The sequence below is a fragment of the Dasypus novemcinctus genome, chromosome X, assembly GCF_030445035.2.
Source record: "Dasypus novemcinctus isolate mDasNov1 chromosome X, mDasNov1.1.hap2, whole genome shotgun sequence".
NCBI lineage: Eukaryota > Metazoa > Chordata > Mammalia > Cingulata > Dasypodidae > Dasypus > Dasypus novemcinctus.
Genome location: NC_080704.1, coordinates 47392661 through 47417396, shown reverse-complemented (window position 1 = coordinate 47417396; position 24736 = coordinate 47392661). Strand labels below are relative to the sequence as shown.

The following is a 24736-nucleotide window of genomic DNA, read 5'->3' as shown; positions in this document are numbered from 1 at the left end:
TTCCCTGGCTTTTGATATGCCTGGAGAAAGGATTCCTCTTTAAAAGGTTCACATTTTGATGTCCACAAGCACTCAACATCTCTGATGGTCGGGTCAGGGCAGGACAGAGGGATTTCTCCCATGGATTTCGACCCATGCATAAAGTAGGGAGCAGCATAAATCTGTGCTTGCTCCAAAAAAGGGGGGGAGGAAAGGAGAGAGGGGAGGGTGAGAGGAAATTGAAAGAAAAGGAAAACTGAATGAAAGACTGAGAGAGAAGAGAATTGACCTTGGGAGCCAATGTGGCTCAGTGTTTTTTGTTTTTTGTTTTCATCATGGCCTCTGTTCTTTTATTAATTCTAGGACTACTTAAGCTTCTTGCCAGTTACATTGCCCTGTTGCACAATACTCAGTTTAATCCTCTTTTGTAGTTTTGCTCTTTTTTTTGTCTTTATTTTTTTAATATTACATTCAAAAAATATGAGGTCCCCACATACCCCCCATCCCCCTCACCCCACTCCTCCCCCCATAACAACAATCTCCTCCATCATCATGAGACATTCATTGCATTTGGTCAATACATGAGCTCCATCTTCCCATATACATGGTCCAGATTCAATCCCCAGTGCAAAAAAAAAAAAAAAAAAGAGGGAGAGAGGGAAAAGGGGGAGAAGAAAAAAAATTCAAGCCAGTGTTACTGCTTGTCCAGAATAACATTTTCTACAGTGTGTATTGCAGAATACTGGTCCTATTTGTATCCCACAGACTAGAATTTATTCAAATATACTTTAGCATAGACTTGTTCAGGTCAGGGGTTGGCAAAGTTTTTCTATAATAGACCAGATAGTAAATATTTTAGACTTCTCAGGCCACACAGTCCCTCGCAACGACTCAACTCTGCAGTTGTTCCATGAAAACAGCCAAATACGATATTTAAACAAATGAGCATGACTCTGTTTCAGTAAGACTATTTACAAAACCAGAGAGTGGACCATGTTAGGCCAGCAGGCCATTGTTTGCCAATTCCTGGTTTAGGTCTTCCCTAACAATTATGGCTATGTCCAGCTAAGGTCATTGTGTTTTCAAAACGGTGTCTTTTGCTGTACTCTATACAGTATACAGCTCTGTCCAGTATGGTATTCCCTGTCCAGTACAGTAGCCATTAGTCACATGTTGTTATTGAACACTAAATTTTAACTTATAAAATAAATTTAATTTTAGTTCATTTCAATTTAACCCCGTGTGGCTAGAGGCTACTGTATTAGAAAGGCGCAGCTATGGACTGTCAAGCACAGAGACCTCCTTCTTTTGCCTCCTTCACCTCATTTTGCTATTTTTAATTTTTCTCCTTCCTTCTGATCAAGACCTAGCTGCACTAAGGCATGCAGTGAGTTATGTTAATCTTGGCTCATTTAATTTATTTTTCCTATGTGACTTAGCACCTCCATGGAGGGACAAAGTATATGTCTCTTCATCTAAACACTGAAAGATTCATCAAACCAGACAAGTAACTGGCTACTGTAGTCTGATGACACACAGACAAATATAATTTCTATAATTTAGTTCTGCAAAGCTACAGGGAGTGGCAACAGGAGGTGTGAGACATATACTAAAGAACCCACAGCTTTAAAAAAGAGATTGGGTTTTGGTAAGTCCACTGGGAATATAAGTTCATAAGCTAAACCTTCTACATTTTTCTTGACTTGTGACTTTGCAGATACAACCAGACCTCCAAAGAAAGATGAAGAAAATGGAAAGAATTATTACTTTGTATCTCATGACCAAATGATGCAAGACATCTCTAATAATGAGTACTTGGAGTATGGCAGCCATGAGGATGCAATGTACGGGACAAAACTGGAGACCATCCGAAAGATCCACGAGCAGGGGCTGATTGCAATACTGGACGTGGAGCCTCAGGTAATGCCCAGCCATGCTCAATCTCTCTGTCATCCTGCCTGCATGCTAATCTCAGATTCTGAAATAATGATATCAGAAAATTATGGGTTGCATAATAATTTAATAAGCTACAAGAAAGTATTAGTACTCAAGGCATCATGGGTTAACAATCTAGAATGCAAACTAATTGTTGGACTCAGTGCATACACCATGCATTTAAGAAGCAGAAATTGCTCTTATGAGGTTTACTACACTCAGAAGCTCAAATAAAGGAGCCAATTGTGTCTGTACCTTCCAGAAACCCTGCATTCATCTCACCTCAGGATAAGACCCTTGCACTTTTTTTACAACGGCCACCTTTCCTCACTTGGTACAGATCACACTGGACCATCAGAGCCTCTGCCAGCATTTTCTTAATCACTAGCAAGATCTGATCCTGGGGCCTACATCTGAAACACAGCACTAGCTTTATGGAAAGCCAGCATGAGTGAGACCAAGGGATGTCAGGTGGAACAGAGATGTAGACCCTGTGGTGGTTCTCAGCCTCTCTCATCTGTTCACCTGAGGACAGTGCCTGACCCTGAGCTAAAACTAGAAGGAATATGGAGAACTTGGAGAGGATTCAAAGGAGAGCCAGGCACAAAGATGATTAGATAATTCATAGATTGGTCCTATGCTGCAGCAGTAGGAATTACTCAACTTGAACAAGAGAAAGCTAAGGGCCATACATCAAAAATGCTGACAAGCTCTTTTTCATCTCTGAGGGCAAACCAAGTAGAAAGTGGACTTAAAGCACAGTAGGAAGTTGGGAGCTGTAAACATCAGGGTAGGTTACAGGAGAGGCTTGTAGGTGCTCATGTGACTCCCTAGTCTGCCATTTCTAAGACTAATTTGTACCCAAAGTTCCTTAATACTTACAAATGGAATCGTTCTACCACCTGCATGGTAGACCAACACCCCTCAAGCAGGCGCCTTTTCGTCAGGAGGCTTACCTGGCTGTCCTAGGCAGAGCAAGTCCCTCCCTGTTCAAGGGCCACCATGTGAGACTTGGTTCCCTAGCCATCCCCAAAGCAAGGATGGAACCTGCATAGCCAAGGTCTGTGTGACCTGGCGCCTGACAGCTCAGTTACTGGGCTCCAAGAGCCTAACATCATGGCCAGCTGAGTTTACTCGTTTCCGTTTTACAACACCTGACGGGATTCTTGAACCTTGGAAACCACAAAAGGATCTGGTTATGGGGCTGGGGAGGAAAGCAACAATAGGGTGAACACTATATAGTTAACTTAGCCATTAACTTGGACCTTATATAGAACTAAATATATGATGTCTAACACAGATTGATTTTTGTTTAACTACTAATCCCTCCTTATTAGGGATTGGAAAAATCTTCTGGCCAGGGGTGGCTAGAGGCAAAGTCTCAATCCTGGTCCTGGTCTTCGACATCCTCTCCTTGGGTTCCACACTGGTCTTCACCTGAACGTCGTTTTCTGCTGGTAGTAATATCTCTAGCAGTATGTTGGCTGCAGGGCTCCTCAGACTCCCTCTGCATTCCCCGAGTCCAATCTCTAAGGCTTTCTGCCTTACCTGCTGCTACTGCTGCCGCTGCCGCTACCACTGCCATTGCTGCTGCTGCTGCTCCACTCTTCTCATTCAGCCCTCCCTGACTCCTTGCCCTTGCACATTCATGCATTGCTCTGCACTGCTGAGTGGGACACACTTCTTTTGGCCTCATCAGGACATCCACAGCAGTTACTTTGACCTGTTGCACTTGCCACCAGAGCACTTCCTTGCCCCCAGCTGGGCACAATGTCCCCTGCTCCCCTGACTGCTGGATGTGCTCACCTGCACTTTTCTCTCCTGCTTCCTGTGTACCCGCTTCTCAGAACCATGATCCCTCAGGTCCTCCTACCTCTAAGGGCAGGCCAGAGGCATCCTGTGCTCTGCCTGAACCTCTTTGGGGGCAGTAGCCTTGGGCATGGGGGTCTCCCAGGTCATGCTCCCCTTGTCAGACTGGTTGACTAACCACTCTGGTCCCAGACTGTCCTGCCCAGAGGTTACACCCAGCCCAGTCTAGACTTGTGCCCAGTACTGGTCTCAAACTGACCTTTGCATCTCCTGATCCACCCATGTTGGCCTACAGAGTCTACACTGACTGGGCTTCGCCCTCAGGCTTCTCTGCTCTCAGCCTACTTTCCCCACAGGCTGGGAAGGGCCCTCACCCTGCCTTCAGGATGCCCATGGCCATGAATGACTTGCTTTCAGGTAGAGCCTCAGTGCTCCAGGGAGGCTCTCCTTAGGACATTTTTCTTCATGCTCTTTCCCTGCCCCAGCTTGTTAGATTACCCACTCTACTGTATCTCACTGACAGTTTGATTCAACAAACGTGTATTAAGCACTTCTTATATGTTAAGAATACAAATAAGAATAGCTGGTGAGGATGAAATTTCTTACTTGATGTACATCAAAAACTAGTGGCATTTTCTTTTAAAACCTCTTACTTCTACCACTGCTGATGCCATTTCCACTACATGTGGACCATATAAAGATGTATAAAGACCACCTAGTGCTGGTGTTTAACTCGTTTAATTCAGGTCTAACACTTTGTGCCATCTTAATTTATTTTAGACAGTTGAGACCAAATGGAACAAATGTCTAGTAATACCGTACGATAAAATGTTAACAGTTCAACTTGTAACCTAAAGCACCAAGGTAAAGACATTAAACTAGAAGAAAATAAGGAACCTCACTTTTTAAAAAAAATAATAAAAGATTGCCTTCCTTAGTGCTTTCTGTTTTCCTGAGTACTATTTTTATTCTTGCTGTCTTATCTACTCCTAGAAGATAGAGACAGCAGGATCTACTTTTGTAGATTAAGAAAATAAGACTTAATGTAATTGTGACTTGGCCACAGGTTTACAGCCAATTGAAAGTGAGGTTTGAATTTGAACTGTGTCGGTTTTTTGCTTTACATTAAATCCCAACCTCCTTTTCACTGTACCAAGCTTTAGTAATTGAGGCATTTCCCAGTGTTCCACTGCGTATGTAGTATTGCAATTTGAATTCTTATTTTCTTTATTATTTAGAAGACTCTATAAGGCAATCAAACCTAAGAAATTTATAGAGCTTATTTCTCATGAAAATAAAACCATGACTCAGAAAATAATCCATGTCCCTAAAGCTAAACCTGCAATAGCTCTAGTGTATCATCAGAACTTAAAGTGATAGCTTCAGATTTTAGTTTTTCATTTTATTCTACTTTACCTATTTAATTAACAGTAACAGAATACTCGTAGTTTTGCTTCTGCCCACCGAAGGAAAGGGCATCATCAAGGAATAGCTTTCAATCATTTGTTAGAAATGTGTACTTTGAAACAAGAACCAGGTTCTGAGCCAGGGCTGTTTTACTAAATCAGCTGGCTCTTTTAAGATTGTTTCTTGGGTCACCATGTCCTTCCTTAAACCCTTAGATTTCTGTACACAATGACTCAAATGCTTGCCTTTATGTACTTTTTAGGCTTGCAAACCAGATAAGTTTTATGGATATCTATATCTTAGATACTTGAGTCAAATAAGTTTTTTATTCCTTGAGGATACAGCAGCTATGGGTAAAGATTTTCTAGAAATGAACTGGATGATAACCTGAAATTAATTCTTGGCCATACATGAGCTATAAATCAGTTTCTCTCCCAAAAAAAGAGAACTAACAAATTGACTTTTAACATTAAGTTAAGGTTACTTTGGCTATTTGAATCCAGCATGTTTTCAGTGATCTTTCTACAGTAAACTTCTCTCCTCCCCCCCTTACCCTCTCTTCCTCTCTTCCTCTCCCTTTTTCCCTCCCTCCCTCTCTGTCTCTCTTAATCTCTGTTTTTCTGAATCTCTCTCTCTCAATCTCTGGGGCTCCAAGAGAGAGATTTCCCTATAAATATTAATAAACATTTGTCTCATCTTGAGTCAGAAAGGAGGAAAGTTTAAAGTTCATCTTGAAGTCACCTATTAACCACCTGAGAGACGGGAATCCTTGTGAACAGTTCCATTTCCTGTCCCTGAAGTAACACTGAACCTTGGTCAAACTGAAATTGTATACACACATACAAAAGGGCATCCACTTGAGACCCATAAATAGAGCACAGAGTATGAGGACAAAGACCTTTGAGAGTAACTGAAGAAATATGTGGTGACTCTCCTGACGATGTCAGGACTACAGACAAGAAAAGCACAATCAGGATTTGAGCTATGTTATAATTTCCGAAAATACAATAATAATAGAGGCTAGAAATAGAAACTCAAAGCCATGAAAAGGAAGAGGAAGCAAATATGCCAACTGTGGGGGCTACTGTCATTATTGTTATAAGCACTAAATTTGGCTCTGAACTTCTGGCAACCAGGGCAAAAGAGGGAAAAAAGGAATCTCATGGGTCACATAGTTCTCATCTAAAAAATGTTCTTTCCTTGGAATTAATTGCTAAAGGAATATAACTAGTGTCTTAACCACAAGAGGCATTAGGTAATATGATGGACATGGTCCTCATTTAACAATTGTTTGCAATGAGTGCAGAATGACCCTCATATCTTTATGTATAAAGACTAAGAGCATAAATGCAGTGCAAAGAATAAAAATCTGCAGGGAGCTAAGCTAATGTTTTCTGAGTAGATGGTTTTCTGGCAGTGTGATGTGATAGCAGGATAGTACCTAAAATATTCAGAGGATTGGGTGGATATCAGGTGGGGGTTCCTGAGTGAAGAAAACACCATTTCATTCATTCAGCCTCCAGGCTATGTGGACTTCCATCTGGCAATCAAAGTCTCTTTAGAGATAGAAGCAAGAGTAAGAACTGTGCATTAGGATTTCTTTTTCCCATCTCAGTTTCCTAGAAGTGATCTGTGTATGGGTGTGTCTGATAGGGTAGGGAAGTGGGGGAGAAATAAGGAAGCCTTATGTCTTGACTGACCCTATATTCACCTGATTCATGAGCACAGGAAGGAAGGGGAGAAAAGGCTCAAGATAATTCTCGAGTAGAAGGACATTTCTATGGGAAGATCCCTGCTTAAGTTTGATTGAGCTATATATGAACTTTTTCTTATTTGTTCCTTGCTAAAGTCTTCAGTCACAAAAGGTTTGGCAAATTTCAAAGTTGCTAGAATACCTCTTTCAAAAATGAACATACACAAGCTTCCTTACAACAGAAAACTGAGACAGTGACTTTAACAATTAAAAGACCTTGATGAACAGACAAAACAAGTGCCCCAGCCCAGAGGAGATATTGTGTAACTAAAATTCAGATAAACAATTCTAATGAAAGTAAGCTTCACACTAAAAAAGAAGCTGGAACCTTCAATATCAAATTTCTCTCTAACATGCTTACATGCTCAGAGGCGCAGAGTGATTCCCATCAGTCAAGAAAGCATAGCTGAACCTGTGAAACCTCTGGTTGAACTTGCCTCAAAAGACAAAATAAATTGTAAACAAATTTACCGTTTTTACATTTTAATTTTATAAAGGCAGTTCATGCCAGATGTCATATTGGGCCTAAGGAATACAGCTGAACGAGATATGGTCCATGCCCGCAAGAAGCTTACCCTCTAGTAGCCAGGGACTTAATTTCCTACACTGTTGCATAAGTGCAGGGACTTAGGGACGGTGTGGGCGAGGTGTCTCACATAGGCTCAGAGCTCACAAAGGACTTTCCTTAGAAAATAACATCAGTATTGAGTTCTGAAGGATTACTCAACCAAGCAAATGGAGAGTGGGGAAGGTGAAGCCAGGATGAGAGTTACAGTAAATAAAAAAGCCAGGAAGCCAGTGTGGGGGGCCCTTTCTGGAACTGAAAGTATTCAGAAAGGTGGTCCATGGAGGGGAAGAAGCAGAGAGGGGCTGAAGAGCCTAGCATAGGTCAACTGCTAAGGGAGTCAGTTTTATAAGAGTGTAACATTTTATCCCAAGGCCAACAGGAAGCTATTAAAGAGTTCTGAGCAGTGGAGTGATATGATCAGATTTGCATTTCAGAAAGGTAATTCTTGTGGCAGGGTGGAGTATAGATTAGAAAGCAGCAAAACTGGAGGCAGGGCGACCAATCAAATCGCTACTACAGTAAACCAGGCAAGAAATGGAGTAATAGGAATAGAGCCAAGTCAACAAATGCAAAGGCCATTAAGAAAGCAGAATATGTGGCTAACAGAATAGAAATGTTAAATCCTTGTATAAAGAACAGCAAGTTTTTCAACCCCGATACCCTAGGACACAAATGAATTAATTACATGTCGGTCACGTGTGAATTGTGCACCTATATATTTTGCATTCTGTTCCCTGGAGGGGAGTTTGTAACTCCAAGGGGAGGAACCAAAGCAATAATCCCTAGCCAGAATCAGCTCTGACTGCATCTGATTTCAGCTGCAGAATATTACCTATGTAAACTAATAACTTACATAATTTGAGGTTTTTGATGCCTCAGAAGTGACCTGATATGAGCCTTGCAGTTCCTTCTCCCTTTGAATGCAGCCTGTTCTCATGAGCCTACTGACTGCACAGCCACACAGCTCCTTAGTGTTAGGGTGGAGACAAAAAGTCCCCGTTCCTAACTCAAGCCCTGGGTAATATCTCCCACACTGTGAGGCTTCCTTCCTAGTGAGTCCCACAAGGCCCTTTCATCAGGGAAATTCAGAAAACCATATATAAGTGTGAACCCATCCCCTGCCTTTGCAGAGACCAGCATTTTCTTTTCATGGTTAACAATTTGAAATTTGGCATGTAGTGGAGTGGGCCCTAGATCAAGTGGTAAAGCCAGCCTGCTGGTCCAAGTCTACCCCAAACTGCATTTTCTATAAATTAAAATTCAGGCTAAAATTAATAACCAAGTTTAAATGAGCATTAACCCAACATAATCAGTATTAACTTTTCTAAAGAAAAAGAAATCAAATTGACTCATGAGATTCGTAAGAAAAATGTCCACTTTGTCAACTTTTATTCTCTGGATGCCTATTGTCCATCCTTTGGGAGAAAAGTAATATAAGCTATGAATAAAATCGGTAAATGCAATAATACTTTGCCAGAACTTTGAACAAAGGACTTTTTCACTTGTATAAATTTTTTATTGACATGTCTGAAAGTTATATTAGTCATTTCTTCTTTTAAGTTTCTTTTTTTTTTTTTTTTGTATTACACAGGCACTTAAGGTCCTGAGAACTGCAGAGTTTGCTCCCTTTGTTGTTTTTATTGCTGCACCTACTATTACTCCAGGTTTAAATGAGGTAAGATTCAATTAGACATTATGTTTCCCCAACTTAGCACAGCCATTGTAAGGATCCACATCTGTCATGCGTACAAGACCAAAGCCCAATCTCATGAATACAATTCAGTGAAGCTTTCTGATGCTAGGAATTAAGAGTTCCAGAGCTTGGAGCCTTCTTTCAGTATAAGGAATTTAGCAACAAAGACAGTAAGGTTCTTCTGAGATCAGAATTGTATTCAAGCTTTAGTCCCAAGCAGAATTTGAAGTGTGTGTTAATCTACATTTGCAGCAAAAGTCTGCTGCTGTGAAAGGACATATGGATAGAACAGTTCATGGAACAGCCTATGGCCTTATCAGTAAGCCTGCTTCTAAACACCCTCACTCTCTAGGACAGAGCACCTTCCAGGAGTCTCAAGCCCTCCAAGCTGCCAGCCCACTTCTTCTCCTGCTAGGGACGGTGCTAAGAAAGCAGCAACCCTCAGGTCCAGCTCTAGGCTGGGGGCGAGGGGGGTCATCAAGTCTGAGCCAAGGACTGCTTTGCCAGAAGAGACCTCTAAGGAGTCCATGACCTTGGCCAGGCTATCCAGCTTCACCTAGGCAGCCCCTGGAGTGGAACCCATTACAGAATTTATAGCCAGGCCCCTGGAGACCACCGAATCTGGAAATATGAGCTCTGCCCCTTCTCCCCGCCCCTCATCAACCCGAATCAAGTCAGCAGCTACCACAGAGATGGTTCCTATAAGACCTAACTACACTGTCTTACACCAAGCCTACTTAGAAGGCCTTCCTTTGCTGGGTAGATAAGAGGGGGCATCAGGTATAGGGTAAGTATATCAGGTACTTCTCCATGGGGGGTTTGTTACTTAAGAGAAGACTCCTCTACACAAAGTTATCCTGAAGACCGTGACTTTTGCAGGTTATAGAAACCATCAAATTACTCTTTGTTCTGCTCAGTAAACATGTAACCCTGGCATAAATTCACCCCAGAGCAAATGTCCTTGTCACCCATCCTTCTAATACAGTAAAATTGAGACCTAGAAATCTTCATTTTGTTTACCTTGAAGGATTAGATATTTAGATTTACCAATGTTATTCATAGTTTCAATCATTATTTTTTATCATTTCATTTGTAAAGGGTGTATTCATTTATAAAATTCTACTTTCCAATCTTAATTAAGACACAAACATGTTTGAAATTCCATGTTGCAGTTAGCTGTTGTCCTTTTGTTACCATGTACTTTTCTTGAATTATCATCTTTGCTTTGTTCTTTTTTGTTGTTGTTGTTTGCCTGTTTTCCTACCCTTTTACTAATTTTCCATAGCTGCCAAAATGGTGCAGAAAATTGCCTGTAAGTACCAGCTAGGAGGTGATAAAATATATCCGTGTTTCTTTTAATAGATTTAGAATGTAGACATTTTGTTCCCACTCATCCTTGATCGTGCTATTAGAATAAAGGCATTTTCTTTTCACTGAGTTAAACCCTGCTCAGATGTAAGTTTAGCACACATGCAAGCTGTTGCTGAGGGAGAAACTGATGAATATAGTTTCATCTTATAAGATCCTTAAGAGGAAGCTTCATTTTTCTGTAAAGAGAGCTACATTTAAAACTTGATTCTTTCAGCCATAAATTTTCCTAAACGTTTTCATCAGCCCAGCTTTCTGAGCAAGTAATAAACACTGCTAGTGGTTTTTGAAGCTCAGGACTGTGTATTCAATTACCTAGTCCAGAGAGTGACTTGGTAGGAATTGTTCCTTCTTGCACCTGTAGGAAGCACACCTATCTTTGGGTGAATGCACATTTCCTACAATGGGGGGATTTGTGTTGTGTTTATTGTAAAGCCGCAGTGAAAATACTATGCTTTTAAAGTGTAAGCAGAAAGTGTGTGGATAGGACCTTAGAAGGAATTGATTAACTGAGGTCTTATCTACACTATAATCATTGACACCTAACATTCAAAGCATCCTGCTTTGAAATTCCTGTAGAAGATGACAAAACAGGTAAGCAGTTTCTCCCTTGAGAAATGGCCTAATGGAAGAGATCGAGTCCTAGACTGCCCTGGTGTCTGTCTGTCTCCATTGCAGTGGTATAATAGGATCTGTCAAGTCTCATATGGTTCATTATTTCACTTCTGATCCCTTTTCCAGAGAGCTGTACCAAAGAGCCTCAGTTTAGCGGGGGCATCACACCAGGTTGATTAGAAAGGGTCTCTCTCTCTCTCTTTTTTTTTTTTGAAGTAGTTTTATTGAGATATATTCACACACCATATAATCGCTCCAAAGTGTGCAGTCAGTGGCTTTCAGTATAATCACAGAATTGTGCATTTGTCACCACAATTTGAGAACATTTTCATTGCTCAAAAAAAAAAAAACTGTTCCTTATACCTCCCCTAATGTTGACTCTTAGCATTGGAGTGGTACCTTTGTTACAGTTGATGAAAGAATATGAAAATATTGCTGTTAACTATAGTCCATAGTTTGCATTAGGTGTATTTTTCCCATAAACCCCCCCCCCTTATTAACACCTTGTAATAGTGACGTCCATTTGTTCTAGTTCATGAAAGCATTCTCACGTTTGTACTATTAACCACAGCCATCGTCCCCAGCTGGGTTCTGTGTATTATACTGTCTCATGTTTTATCCTCTAGCTTTCCTCCTAGTGCATATATAACCCTAGACTTCCTCCTAGAAAAAGGGTCTCTTATAAATAACACATGAGCCTCAGAGAAGTGTTGAGGTTCTTTGTGCTGGGTGTTCCTAAGTCCCTGGAGGCACTGTATCTTCTTTTTTTCTGGAGCGCTCTGTCTCTGTCACCCTGGGCCCCCATTTGCTACTTGGATTTCTGCTTGTTGATTATAGATTTAATAGTCATACAATCCTGTGGTAACAAGTGTCAGTAAACCAAGTGCTTGTTCTTTTAACAACATTTATGAAGCACTTACTCTGCAGAGGCACTGTGCCGAGTGATGGGGTACAATGATGACAAGTTTACAGTCTAGTTGGGGAGAGAGTACTAATCAAATAAACAGGTAAAGACACATTTAATTCTATTTATGTATGAATTCACTTACATAGTATTTGAGGGTGGGTGGATTAATTTGACTCACAAAGGTCCCTGGTTTCAAATTTGAACTTGTCTGCTGGGAGTTTTAGTATAGCAACATTGAAACCGCAAATACTTTCTTGTAACCCTTAAGAGATCCCTATCTTGAAAGAACTGCCATCCTCTGGCTAAAGTTACAGTCGCATGATGAACTCAGGACCCAAAATTCCCTCCAACTGTTGGCTCACCCCTAATGAGAGTTCTCAAAATATACAGCAAGCTATAGGAGTTTAGGAAAAGTCCTTTACTGCAGCAAACCTCTCTGGAGTTTATCAGCTACTTCTCCTTCAGAGTTTTTTCATAAGAGTCATGAATAACTATGAACAGTGACATATGTCTGGCCATTTTCCAACGCAGACCAATTTGGGGGGAGTACATCAGATACCAGTTGCTATGTTGTATTTGGAAAACGGCCTTATTCCGTCCATTATTTGTAACATCCAAAAAGCTTTTTGCCTCTGGCATCTGCAGCTGTAGAGGGCCATTATGTATAATTGGATTCCCAGAACATGTTGAGCCTTTCATTAGAAAAGGAGAAAATACAACTTAATTTATTGTCCAAAGGCACGGGCTTATTGGTGGCAATGCACCTGGGCTCTGGAGCCCGTCTCAAATGAGGGTAAAGCATCAAGGGAAGGGGAACAGAAGCACTCTGACCTTATGGATGAAAGCCTCTGCCAAATCAAGTGCCTGCGACGAGGTCAGACTAGGCCACAGGTCTTCCTGTGGGCCTGGGTTGGAGGAATGAGGAAAGAATAGCTGGTTACCCACACAACACATGACCACCCCCCATCTGGTGCCAGAACAGACACACAGCTAGGCCTGAGTGGAGGGGGGGGGTGAAGGGTGTTTTCTCTGATTTGTCGTGGAGCCCCTTATTGCATGTTGAGTCGTTTCAGTTGCAAGCAGTCGCTCTGTAAAACCTGTCACCACAGGCAACGTTGTCTCCTCTGTCACGAAGCAGACTTGGCCTCCTGCCCAGATGTGGCACATCAAGGTCTGGCTTTGACTATTCCTGACACTGGGACAAACAGAAATGTGAAAAGAGAACGAATCCTACTGACTTGTCTCTTCTGTTTGCTTTTCCCTTCTCCCATGCTCTCCCCTCCCTCCATCCCATCACCATTTAGGATGAATCTCTTCAGCGTCTCCAGAAGGAGTCTGATATCTTACAGAGAACATATGCACACTACTTTGATCTCACAATTATCAACAATGAAATTGATGAGACAATCAGACACCTGGAGGAAGCCATTGAGCTCGTGTGCACAGCCCCACAGTGGGTCCCGGTCTCCTGGGTCTATTAGGCCTATCCCCAGATATCTGATGCCTAACTGGGAACCACCTCATACATGGAAAAGCCTCTTTGTTATTGGCCTTGTGTCAGCAGGTCGTGGTCCCTAGAGACTACCTAGTTGTAGTGTGACCTACATTTATAATTATTGTCATGTCCGAATAGATAGGAGGAGAAAAACAATTACACACTAATTTAAAGAGACAGTATCTTTTTTAATCAGTTCTCCTAAACTTTAATAAAATGTATCTTTAAATGTATGTATTATTCAATCCTTTGGAATGTTATATTTTTGGAAATCATAGCTTTTTATTTCCAAGGCCCCTAAAAACTGCACAAAATAGATGCTGCTTTCTATAATCTATTTTAATAATAATAATAAATGATTCTGTTACCTTGACTGGGGGTGGAACACTACATTCTTTTTAGAGTCTGATTTTATGGATTGGAATATCTTTCTTTCCTTTATTTATTTGAAATAATTAGTCTAGTGATTACAAAACAGTCATAAATTTTTAAAGGCCTCTTTTCTCTTTTGTTTTTTTTAGAATAGTCCTTTTTTTTCTAGTCATTTTATGTAACATCCAGATAATGTGATACTGTCTCTTTGAAGCACCCTGTAAACCTTTTAGAGATTTGAAGTTGGGTCTTGACTCTTAATGCATGTGGACAGTCGCGAGCGTTTATGCTGTCGGTGTGTCTGTGTTGGACAAAAAACTCTGTAATCTACAGCAAAGTACATTCCGTTCACGGGGCACACCCAGGGGAATAAGAATAAAATGCTATTATGACGAAGTTGTAAACCTATGCACATCCCTTGCATTTCGGGCAACTTTATAAAAAAAAAAAGAAACTGATTTTTATTAATAATAATCATGTAGTGAAATGTGTTTGTAATTTTGTCTCAATTTAATTTGTTGTAAGGTGGGTGGGGGAATTGCTGGTTTCACCATTTCAGATCTGTGTTGTCTGAGAGTATTAACGTTTTAATTAAGTAAAGAAATGAGGATTTTTAATATGTATGTAATTGTTTTAAAGCACCCATTTTAAGAGAAAATACTGTGCAATGAAGAAACCAGTGTAGGCATTTGCTACAAACTGAATTATTCCAAAAGAATAATCTATAATGGCCCTGTAAATTCCTTTAAAATGATCATTAACAGGACAGTTTGACCAATTTTTTAAAAATATACTTCCTTTTATGTGTTCAATAATTAAATGCCTTTGGGTCCTTCATTTCATTATAGATTGTTCAGTTTTCGAAGCTGATAATCTTTTAGATTTTATAATTCATTAGACGCTCATTAAACCATCAGAAGTCCCAGGAGTGACATCATTTGGTAGGGCAACAAAATATTCTGCGAGAGATTATTGACTGACTCCCAGAGAATGGTGTGCCCAAGAGCCACAGCAGCCATGGGTGTACTGGAGGCCATCTGTGGTTTCTACTTCCTCTTGCTATATCCCTTGGCACAGGAGAATAATCTTTCCTTGTTGATTTAGAGACATGAACCATCTCATCCCCCTTCCATGAGGTCACATTCTTTTAGTACAGGAGATTAGGGCTCGGGTTTTCAGACTCTTTGCTTGAGGTTGGTAGTATGATTTTTGGCAGAGTTCGAGGGTGTGACATTGTTAAAGTAATCTGTGATCCTTAAGAAAACATCATGTTTTCTTGTAGATTAGATGGCCTCAGTCACTTTGTGCCTTGGCAGGATGTGCAGGGTGTGTTCTGAGCTAAACAGCTCCTCTTAAAGGACCAAACAGAGAAGGCATTTTTTTGTGTACTTCTTTTACATTGTCAACCACCACCAACCACCACCTACTGTTATTAACCAATGCTAATTTTTTTTCTGCTATCATCCTTTGTCAGTGACAAGATGAGTCTGCAGCTTACTAACAAGGTGTTGAGTGAATTTCTTCTCTTTGGGCCCCACAGCAGGACAACCAAACAACTCAACCAGAGGCAAGCACCACAGTGGTCTGACCCTGAATGGGGAGAGAAATCCAAAGAGTTGTCTAGGGCTGTGTTAGGATTGATGCCAATCTAGTCAATGCCAAGGCAGGACAGTCATTCCCCTTAATGGAAGGGACCACAATCCAAGCTCTTCTCAGTGTGAAAATGCCCACTCTACCTCTTTTCCATTGAAGCACAAAGAAGAATACAACTCACACATAGGAAACAAGACTTCCCTCCCTCTGGTGTAAAACCCACACCACTGCTGGCCCTCTGAGACCTACTCTCCTGAGACAGTGATGATGCCTATCTTAATCCATCCACCATGTTACTGAAGGTGGCTTAAGCAGAGGAAGAGAAAAGCCATGCCGCTTTAAATTGATGTGATCTGCAATTTCAGAAGAATTCTATTGCTTGTCCTCTCTTCTTAATTGCTTTACACATCCTCTGAGAAGCACACAGGCAGGCATTGTGCTTGCCAATGCACAGATGGAGGAATTCCCGCACCCAGGCTTCTAAAGAGGTCATCTGTTCCATTCCACTAATAGGCATCTTCCCTGAAGCAGTGTCTTTGTGACCTAGCAGAAAATACTTAAATTTCTGAATTCAGAGTGATTTGGGTACGTTGCTGCTGCTGCCACCTACAATTGTCCACTAAGCAATCAGAGGAAATTGCTAAAAGCTTCTTTACTGCTTTCATTCCATTGACACAGCCATTTTTTTTCCCTTTAAAAATCAGGGCGAATTATTAGATTACTAAACCTTATCAGTGGTCAACTGAAGAGTTGAAGAGCTATATTCTGAGGGTTCCCTCCCCACCCCAATCCAACACTCCTCACAGCAAAAGTGGGAGGGGGGGCATTTTTAGTATGTTGAATTCTTGATTCATAACACAAACTGTCCTGCTTTTCTAACCATAATGCAGCAATTGCTTTGCACATGCAGCATTTACCAATTTTAACCCTGAAAAGGAAAAGGTTGCCCAGGTGAATTCCACTGAAAGTGTCCCATGTTAAGATAATATTGTAGCCTCTTAAAATGCAATTAAATATATCTCCTGTCATGTGAGATGGTTGGAAGTATTTGCCTCATAGGAAAAGAAACGGGTGACCTACTTCTTGCTGTTTTGCATTCAGATGACATCATCTCAGCCTTATATTGGTGGTAGAATATCTAGAGATATTCTGCAAAGCTCCTCACTGCGTGTTCCTCTTTTCCCATTTCAATTCCATTTCCCATTGCAGGCACACCTTCCCCTGATTCAGGCAGGCCTGGAAGCTACCTTACTATTATCTTTCTAAAGCCTTTTATTTCATCGCTGCTGGGGACTTTGGGTTGTTTTTTGTTTGTTTGTTTATTCACTCATAGATATCTGTTCATTAAGGCTTCCAGCTCATTCCTTGAAAATGTTTAGTCAGTTGAGCAACTCTGCAGAATGTAAACAGACCCTGGAAAAATCGCCCCTTAGGGATAAAAATTCTCATTTGTCTCCCACTGATGTGATGTACTAGTTTTCATTTCAGGCCACAGAGCGTGCTGTTAAAGCTAGCAAGAAAATTGCTTGATTAATAAATTCTTAGTAAAAATTGCCTCTTGCACCATCTCTTTGGAAAGAGTAGAAGGCACATTACAATTGATGTTATAAAAGCAAGCCCCTTCCAGGCCCCACACCTCCTCTTATTTCCTTTCATCAAATCGGTTTTCTTCAGAACTGAGCACAGCCTCCTAATTCCATCCTCTTTTCAAGGGCTTAATTACTGAGGCTGATTATAACCTGTAATAAGTAAAAGATCCCTGAGCACTTTTGTCTTATTCTGCACCTCTAATTTATTCTTCCCTTAGATATTTTGCTTCACACACTGCAGCTTACAGAAGGGCTACAAGCTTTAATCCCCAGTCATTTCATTTTGTCACAATTTTCTTTTACTCCTTTAGAAGTAAGGTTTTCCTCTCTATATGCTATTTGCTGTCACAAGAATATACTCATCAGGCTTAGTGCTTGATTGCTTTTGCCCATATGCTCACATCAGTTTGCCTTAAAAGTGGAGATATTAGGAATCTCAGCTTTCCCAGCTTAGTGAGTAGTTTAGGTGTCACATACACCCAGGAAATGGAAGGAAGAAGAGTAATGTTCACCAACAGCTTCCCTTTCCCCACCTGGTCTTTTCCTGGCCACTCTTCACTGTTGAAGTCTGGCAGCCCACACAATTAGAAGTAGGAAGAGGGCAGCACCATCTTTAGGGCGAGTAGTTACAAGTCTTAGCTCTTGGCGGGGTGGGGGTAGCAGCAGTGTGTGGAAAATCTAGAGATCCTACCACCTCTCACCTGACACTCCATCAACTCTCTTGAACCTGTGCAAATGGACCGAGCAAAAGAAAATGGAAAGATGCTTGTCACCACACAGGAGTCCTCGTTTCTGGCCCCAAGCACAACTCCATACCTGTATATGCTCAGAAACTTAGGCCTTTGCTACCACTTCGGTGTCCACTCCGTTCTCTCTGATGTGCAACTGAGGGAGCATGCCAGTGTTTTCATTGAGTCAGGAAGGCATTTAGGCCTGGAGCAACCATCTCTGGACTCAGGGGAAGTACAGCCTCAGATGATGGAGTTCTGCTTGGGAGTAGAAATAGGCATTCCTCCACTATGGGTGGCCCCACCATTTTTTTTTTCTTTTTTAGAAGCAAAGAATTAGGGGAATTGATTTAGTCTTAGCTGTCTCCCAGAATGTCATCGGTGCAGGTGAGTGGGAGGCCACTGGGTGCAGCAGGCAGGATGACCCCCGCTAGGGCCATCAAGCCCTTATGCGCTAAGACCAGAGAGCATTGTGGCTAATTGCATTGTGGACGCGTCGCCATTCAAACTCAGTTCTGGGGTTGTTTTTCATAAACTTTCGCCACTGTGTTATTTTTTCTGTATGTATTATTGCCTTTTTATAAAAGGTCTTGAAGTATTGTCTCAGTGATAAAAAGAGAGAGAGAGAGATGTTCATGGTTACTGTATATTTCACCGTATCCAATTGTAAGTATTCGCAGGGTACAGCAAAGCCTTAGAGTGTGACAGCATTTGTGCAGGAGCTGTCCTTCAACAGCCAGGAGGTGAAGGAATTTGAGAGGTTCGGATTCTTTGTAAGTGTCCTGCTTTTCTTTCTCTCTGTGTGTATCTATTTACATGCCTTAGCACACGACCCTCCCTTCCGGACCCCTTTACCCTGTCACCAGAATACCCAGAACGCTGGTGCACTGCCAGTCCGGTACAAGTCGATGAAACCCTAATCAGTTCTCTCTTGTGTGACAGGGGAAGAAGAGAAACTCCATAGTATTCTTTGTAGAATATACATACCTGTAGGATGCTGTGTAATGGGAAACCATAGAATTGGGCTTTTGTCATTTCAAAGTTGGAGAAATGTATGAATAAAATGTATAAAACACGAAAAGCCAGTCGTCTCCTCAGATTGTAGGCCAAACAGCTTGGGGACAAACCACACGAGGATTAGAGGAAGGGGTATGACCCCTGCGGAGTTCCTCTAGGGAGCTAGGCTTCACAGACCTTCCCACAAAGGGCAGGAGGTGGGCAGAGGGAAAGCTTCTTTCTCCCAGAGAAGCACATCCCAGTCTCCTGGTGTCCATCCTAGAAGTCTGTTTTCAGCCATGCCTCTTACTGACTGCATCCTGAAAGCAGTTAAAGCTCAGCTGCTTGCATTTTGGTGCAGATTTAAAATAGCTCCCAATTTCAAAAAAAAAATTCAAGTTGTGACATCTCCTAGAAATAGAAGTCTAAATTGATTTTAGTGGTGTAGGCGCTGCAGCATGAAAAACATGCCCCTCACTTGATGATTGTATAGAAAGCCTCAGGAGGAAGTCTGCTCAGGGATTGGTACCATTGGTATTTTGTGGTTTGAATTAGTCTCTGGCTGGAATCTGGGACGTGGCTCCTGGTGTGTCTCAATCATCTACTTTACACACTCTTCCTTCCCTGCCCTTGACCTCAGTGTTACCCAAGCAAAGAATCATGGTGGCCTTAAGAGCACCATCCTTCTGTGTGTCTAAATGTGCATACCCCAGAAGTAACCCAAACCCAAAGTTGCTTACATGGCCCACTTTAAGAGACCCATATTAAGGCAACATAAATTAGGAGTGATTATTTGTTTTACTCAAATAAAATTCATCTGATTAAAAAAAGCATAGAGGAATTAAAACGAGAAGTCTAGACCACATTCAGAAGCAAGAAAGTGAGTCCCTGGCTCTCTTGAGAGAATCTCAAGTCATTTTTCAGTAGATGTCTTACCCTAGGTATACAGAGACCCCAAAGTAGAATGCTACCATTGAGCTTATTGTCTGGACTTCATCATATTTATAACACTTCTAGCATGTCCATCTCAAATTTATAGAAATGAATAGAAACAAGTATTTCTGCATTTTCCCTAGTTTATTGTGATAAAATAAATAACTAACGCCAGTTATCATTCCGTGAACTTCAGCAGAGACTGTTAATCTGCAGAAAGAAACAACAAGATTGGCCCCAAGTAGTATACAGTGCCCTTGAGTCCACAGCCAGATTCCTGACAGTAGCAGGCCCACTTAAGGGACAAGGTAGTAGTGCCAGCTAACCACCCAGCAAAGGGAAAGGGTGCTTCAAGAGAGAATGCTCCAGGAGGTGGCATCTTACTTTATCAAGGAATGAGCTTAAGACATGGGTCCCTCAGAAGGAAAGCCTGTGGTTATGGCCATGTCAGGGGTCCTGCTCCCACCACACCTCTCCTCCCCCATCTTAACGGTTCAGAGAGTGATGCCCAGAAACCTTTATGCCATAAATCCATCACTAAAAGTTGATGGGGGGGTGAAGCAGGGGGACAAACTCCTGCTGTTGCCCTCTTCATATCTCAGAAGGCTGCTTTATATCCAACCGCCCCATCCCCACCCACCGCCCCCGCCACTATCACTCAGCCTGTTCTAGCTCCCTTCTGCTACCAGAATGATCAGATTAACTCCTTGAAAGGGGTGGCAGAGGAGACAGGGGCCTCACATTAGATGTTAAACAGGCCAATGATGGGGAAATCAGGACTGTGCCTTAAGGCAGGTGGAACCTCAGTCATACAGATCAACAGCTTACCACAGAATTTCTGGAACTTTCTGGGGTGGTGGAAATGTTCTATTTCTTGATTTGGGCAGCAGTTATGTGGGTGTACACAATTGTCAAAACTCCTCAGACTGAACACCTAAGAGCTGTACATTTTATTTTATGTAAAATATACCTCAACTGCAAAAAAAAAAAAAGGGAAAACCATATGATCACCTTCACAAGCTGCTGAAAAAAATCATTTGACAAAATTCAATACCCGGTTCTAACTTAAAAAGAAACCAACCAACCAAAAAAAAAAATACCTTAGCAGATAAGGAATAATTGTTTCAATCCATAGGCAACATAATCTACCTAAAAGTGATACAATTAATACATTAAAATGGCCATTATTTTTTAATTCCCTAAGCAATACATGATCTCGATAAAATGATTAGAAAATGTGGATAAACAAAAAGTAGATTCAACCAAATCCTGCCAGTCAGAGACAATCACTATAAACACTTGTGTGTGTTACTGTCAGGCTAGTATTTTTCCCATGCCAATTACAGATATAATTTATGTATATATTTATATAAATTATATTTTCATGCTATCAGAATCATACTAAACCATTGCTCTATGAATCACTTAATAAATCCTACCCCCATAATTATATTGCTTTTACAGCACTACCCAGAAACAGAAAAAGAAGTACAAGCATTGGAAAAGATGAGGCAAAATTGTCCATAGTTGCTAATAATTTCATTGTATACCTTAAAACTCCAAGGAGACAGCTGGACATTTACTCCAGTTAATAAAGAGCAGCTACAAAAACACACTGATGTCAATAATATTCTTCCATATTAGCAAAAGTTAGAAAATTTAACGATAAAAGGATGCCATTCTTTATTGCAACAAGGTTTTTAAAAAAAAAAAAACTCAACAAAACCCATGGGATTTATATGAAAAGGAGACAAAACTACATTGAGAATATAAAAGACTCAAATTAACAGAGAGAGAGAGAGGTTTGTTCCTGGATAGAAGAACTAAATATTTTAATGGCCCTAATTCTCTCCAAATTAATGTGTAGGTTTAATACAATACCAAATCAAAATCTCAACAATTTTTTGGACCTTTACAAAATGACCATTCACCTAGAAGAATAAACAGAAAGGAAATTAAATTAATTAAATTAAAAGGAAATTCTAAGGACAAAAGAGTAAATGACAAGTGTGTAGCCCTTCCAGGTGTCACAATCTATTCTAAAACTGAAACAAGACATCATATACCAAAATTAGTTTCAAACAATTAAAGAGTTAAATATAAAAATTAGAAAATGAAAAGAATATAGAATTCAATATTCAGTGAAACTCTGGAAGGGGATAACTGTTTTAAGTTTTTTCAGGAGAAAGAAGTCACAAGGCAATGAAAAGATTTAATCCCAAAAAACAAAAAGATTGTAGACCACAAACTGGGAAAGATGTTTTACAGTAAATATGATATACAGAGTTAATATATGTATTTTATAATCAACTTCTACAAACTGTTTAAAAATACTATGAACAAAGGACATGAACATTTAACAAACTGTAGTTACTGTTAATAAAAATAAACATTGAAAAATATCACAGTGATCAAGGAAATGCAAGTTAAAATTTTTTTTAAAACTTTGAAGTGTGATGTTGACCTACTAACTAACAGATTTTAAAAATATAATACCCAGGAAGTGGATGTGGCTCAAGCCATTGTGCCCACTTCCCACATGGGAGGTCCCGGGTTTGGTTACTGGTGCCTCAAAACAAACAAAAAAACTCAGATAAGCTGATGTGGGTCAGTAATTGAGTGCCCGCTTCCCACATATGAGGTCCTGGGTTCAATTCCCAGCCCCTGGGACTTCAAAAAATAATTTTAAAAATAATAATAATACCCAAAACCAGTGTATGTGTGTTGATGAAAGTGGTACTTTCATAGTGCTGCAAGTAACATGGTAACATCAACCAAGAACCATACAATTAAAAGTTAATATTTTTAATACAACAATTTTTTTCTCTGGACCAATTTTAATAAAAGAATCTAAAATTAATAAAGGTGATAAGCAACATTTACTTAATAGTGGCTATCATGTTCCAAAGGCACTAAGTGCTTTGGACACCCCAGTTCATCTCTGTCTTCAGTTGCCTGACTCAAGATCTCATAACCATAAATAACTTCAAACTGATGGTACTATGAAGGTAGGGTTATAAGTGAATTTTTTTCTTTATTTTACAATTTTACTTTTAGTATTTAAAATATATATATATATTTTAAATGTTCCTCAGTCTCTTTCCCTAGCTCCTTTAGTACTGGTTACTCTGTCAGGGAAACATTGCAGGGACAATTCCATGGCTCAGTCTCCACACCATGTGTCAGTAGGTTGTGTCCCCCTCCCCACCCCCACATGCATAGCTAGCTGGCATGGCGGAGAGAAGCCAGGCTGTGTACAATCCTGTGTATCTTGGGCAACTTGCTTACCTACCCATTCTCAATTTTCCCAGGGAATAAAATACAGAGGACAATACCCACCCATAGGCTGATCATGAGCATTAAGTCTGAGGGGGGTATTGTAATTGCTGGGAACATACCTGGCCCCTTCCTCCTTCCCGAAACCCTTCTTAAGCCCTTTTCCTCTCCCTTCATATGTATAGGCCTAATACATATAGTTCTGGTGGTGCTAGACCATTTTACTGGAACACACATGACATTTTTTTCATTTTAATTAATGTATACATGAAGATGGTGATTTCACGCCTATTGCTTGCCAAGTGAAGCTGAAGTAGATGACATTTATTTAGTCTTTAAAGAGTATTTCAGGGATGGGTAGCTGATCTGACTATATCAGAGAGCATGGCATGAGAGTAGCCAAAGGTTGGGAAGCACTGCATTCCAATGCCGACCACTCTCCAAGTCCGCTTTCACCCAGTAACTGGGCCTGGCTGCCACCATCAGACCCTCATTCCTCCATAACAAGGTCCATCCTCCTCTCTGAGAGGATACCCTTCTCCAGCCAGCCAGAGGATGGGAATTGCTTAGTGGTAAAGAGGGAAAAGTAGGCAGCACAACGTCAAAAGGCACCTCATAACTTGCCATGAAATTCAGTCAGAATAAATTATTCCCCCTAATAAGAGGTTTGAATTTCTGCCTGGAAACCTCAAGTTGTCAGCTGCAGCCAACTGAGCTACCATAGCTTTTGTCTAAGCAAACTGCAAGGGGAGAATTGTAAAAGGTAGAAAAGAATACACATCTCAAGAGGAGAGTTGCTGTATTAGTCAGGGTTTTCTAGGGAAACAGAATCAACAGGAGATATCTGTAAATAATATGTGATTTTGTAAGAGTCTCTCACATGACCCTGGGGATGCACAAGTCCAGGTTCCTCAGGCAGGCTGCAAACCAGGGGCTCCAGTGAAAGCCCAATGAAGGTCCTTGATGAGTTTCCAGGAGACATTGGCTGTCCAAAGAAATTCAGGAAATTCTCCCTGAATGCTGAAATCACTTCCCCTTTTAAGGCATTCAACTGATTGGATAAACCATCACACATTGCTGGCAGCAATCTCCCTTATTGATGTAGATGTAATCAGCTGTGTATGCAGTAAAGTCACTGGTAACTAAAGTCCATAAATGCCCTTGTATTATAATTAGCCCAGTGCTTGCTTGACCAAACAACTGGGCACAATTACCTGGCCGAGTTGACACATTAGCCTAATCATTACAGTCCAACCCTTGTAAACTCGGCAACCATGCACATTACCTTAAACCATACTTACTCTCAAAGTGAAAACAATAACAGATATTCATATGTATTTATACATTTCCACCTAACAATGTTCAACTCTCCTGCGTACAACTGGAAATACATTAATTCCCTACAGAATAGGGTGCAAGTCCTTGGGTAATAGTCACTCTTAAACTTGACATCCATAAATATTATAACATGAAACTAATAGAAGCTTGTCATATGATAGGGGGAAAGGTTGGAGAAGAAAACAAAGAAATTCGTTTTGTGTACATATACAATCATACTCAACGAAACAAGGAAGAAAGATTTATGATTATTACAGTCCTCGTATCTGTAACTGCTTATGTGGTCGAAGTTCATATTTATCACTACCTTCTTCAACTACCCTTTCCATGTTCCCATTACCCTCAGCAAGCACTTCAGCTGGCTGTGGATCTTTGCCATGTG

General features: G+C 40.7%; 1 protein-coding gene across 8 annotated transcripts in view; it reads left to right on the top strand.

Moving 5' to 3' along the window:
- CASK (calcium/calmodulin dependent serine protein kinase) overlaps window positions 1-18892 on the top strand; it is a 435002-nt gene extending 416110 nt beyond the window's left edge. For all 8 annotated transcript variants that reach the window (XM_058291528.1, XM_058291532.1, XM_058291535.1 and 5 more), the window contains 3 exons: window positions 1697-1899; window positions 9043-9126; window positions 13339-18892. In XM_058291528.1, coding sequence (XP_058147511.1) covers window positions 1697-1899; window positions 9043-9126; window positions 13339-13515 — 464 coding nt within the window. In that variant the 3' untranslated portion in view covers window positions 13516-18892. The remainder of the gene's footprint in view (window positions 1-1696; window positions 1900-9042; window positions 9127-13338) is intronic.
- Window positions 18893-24736: the final 5844 nt, after the last annotated feature.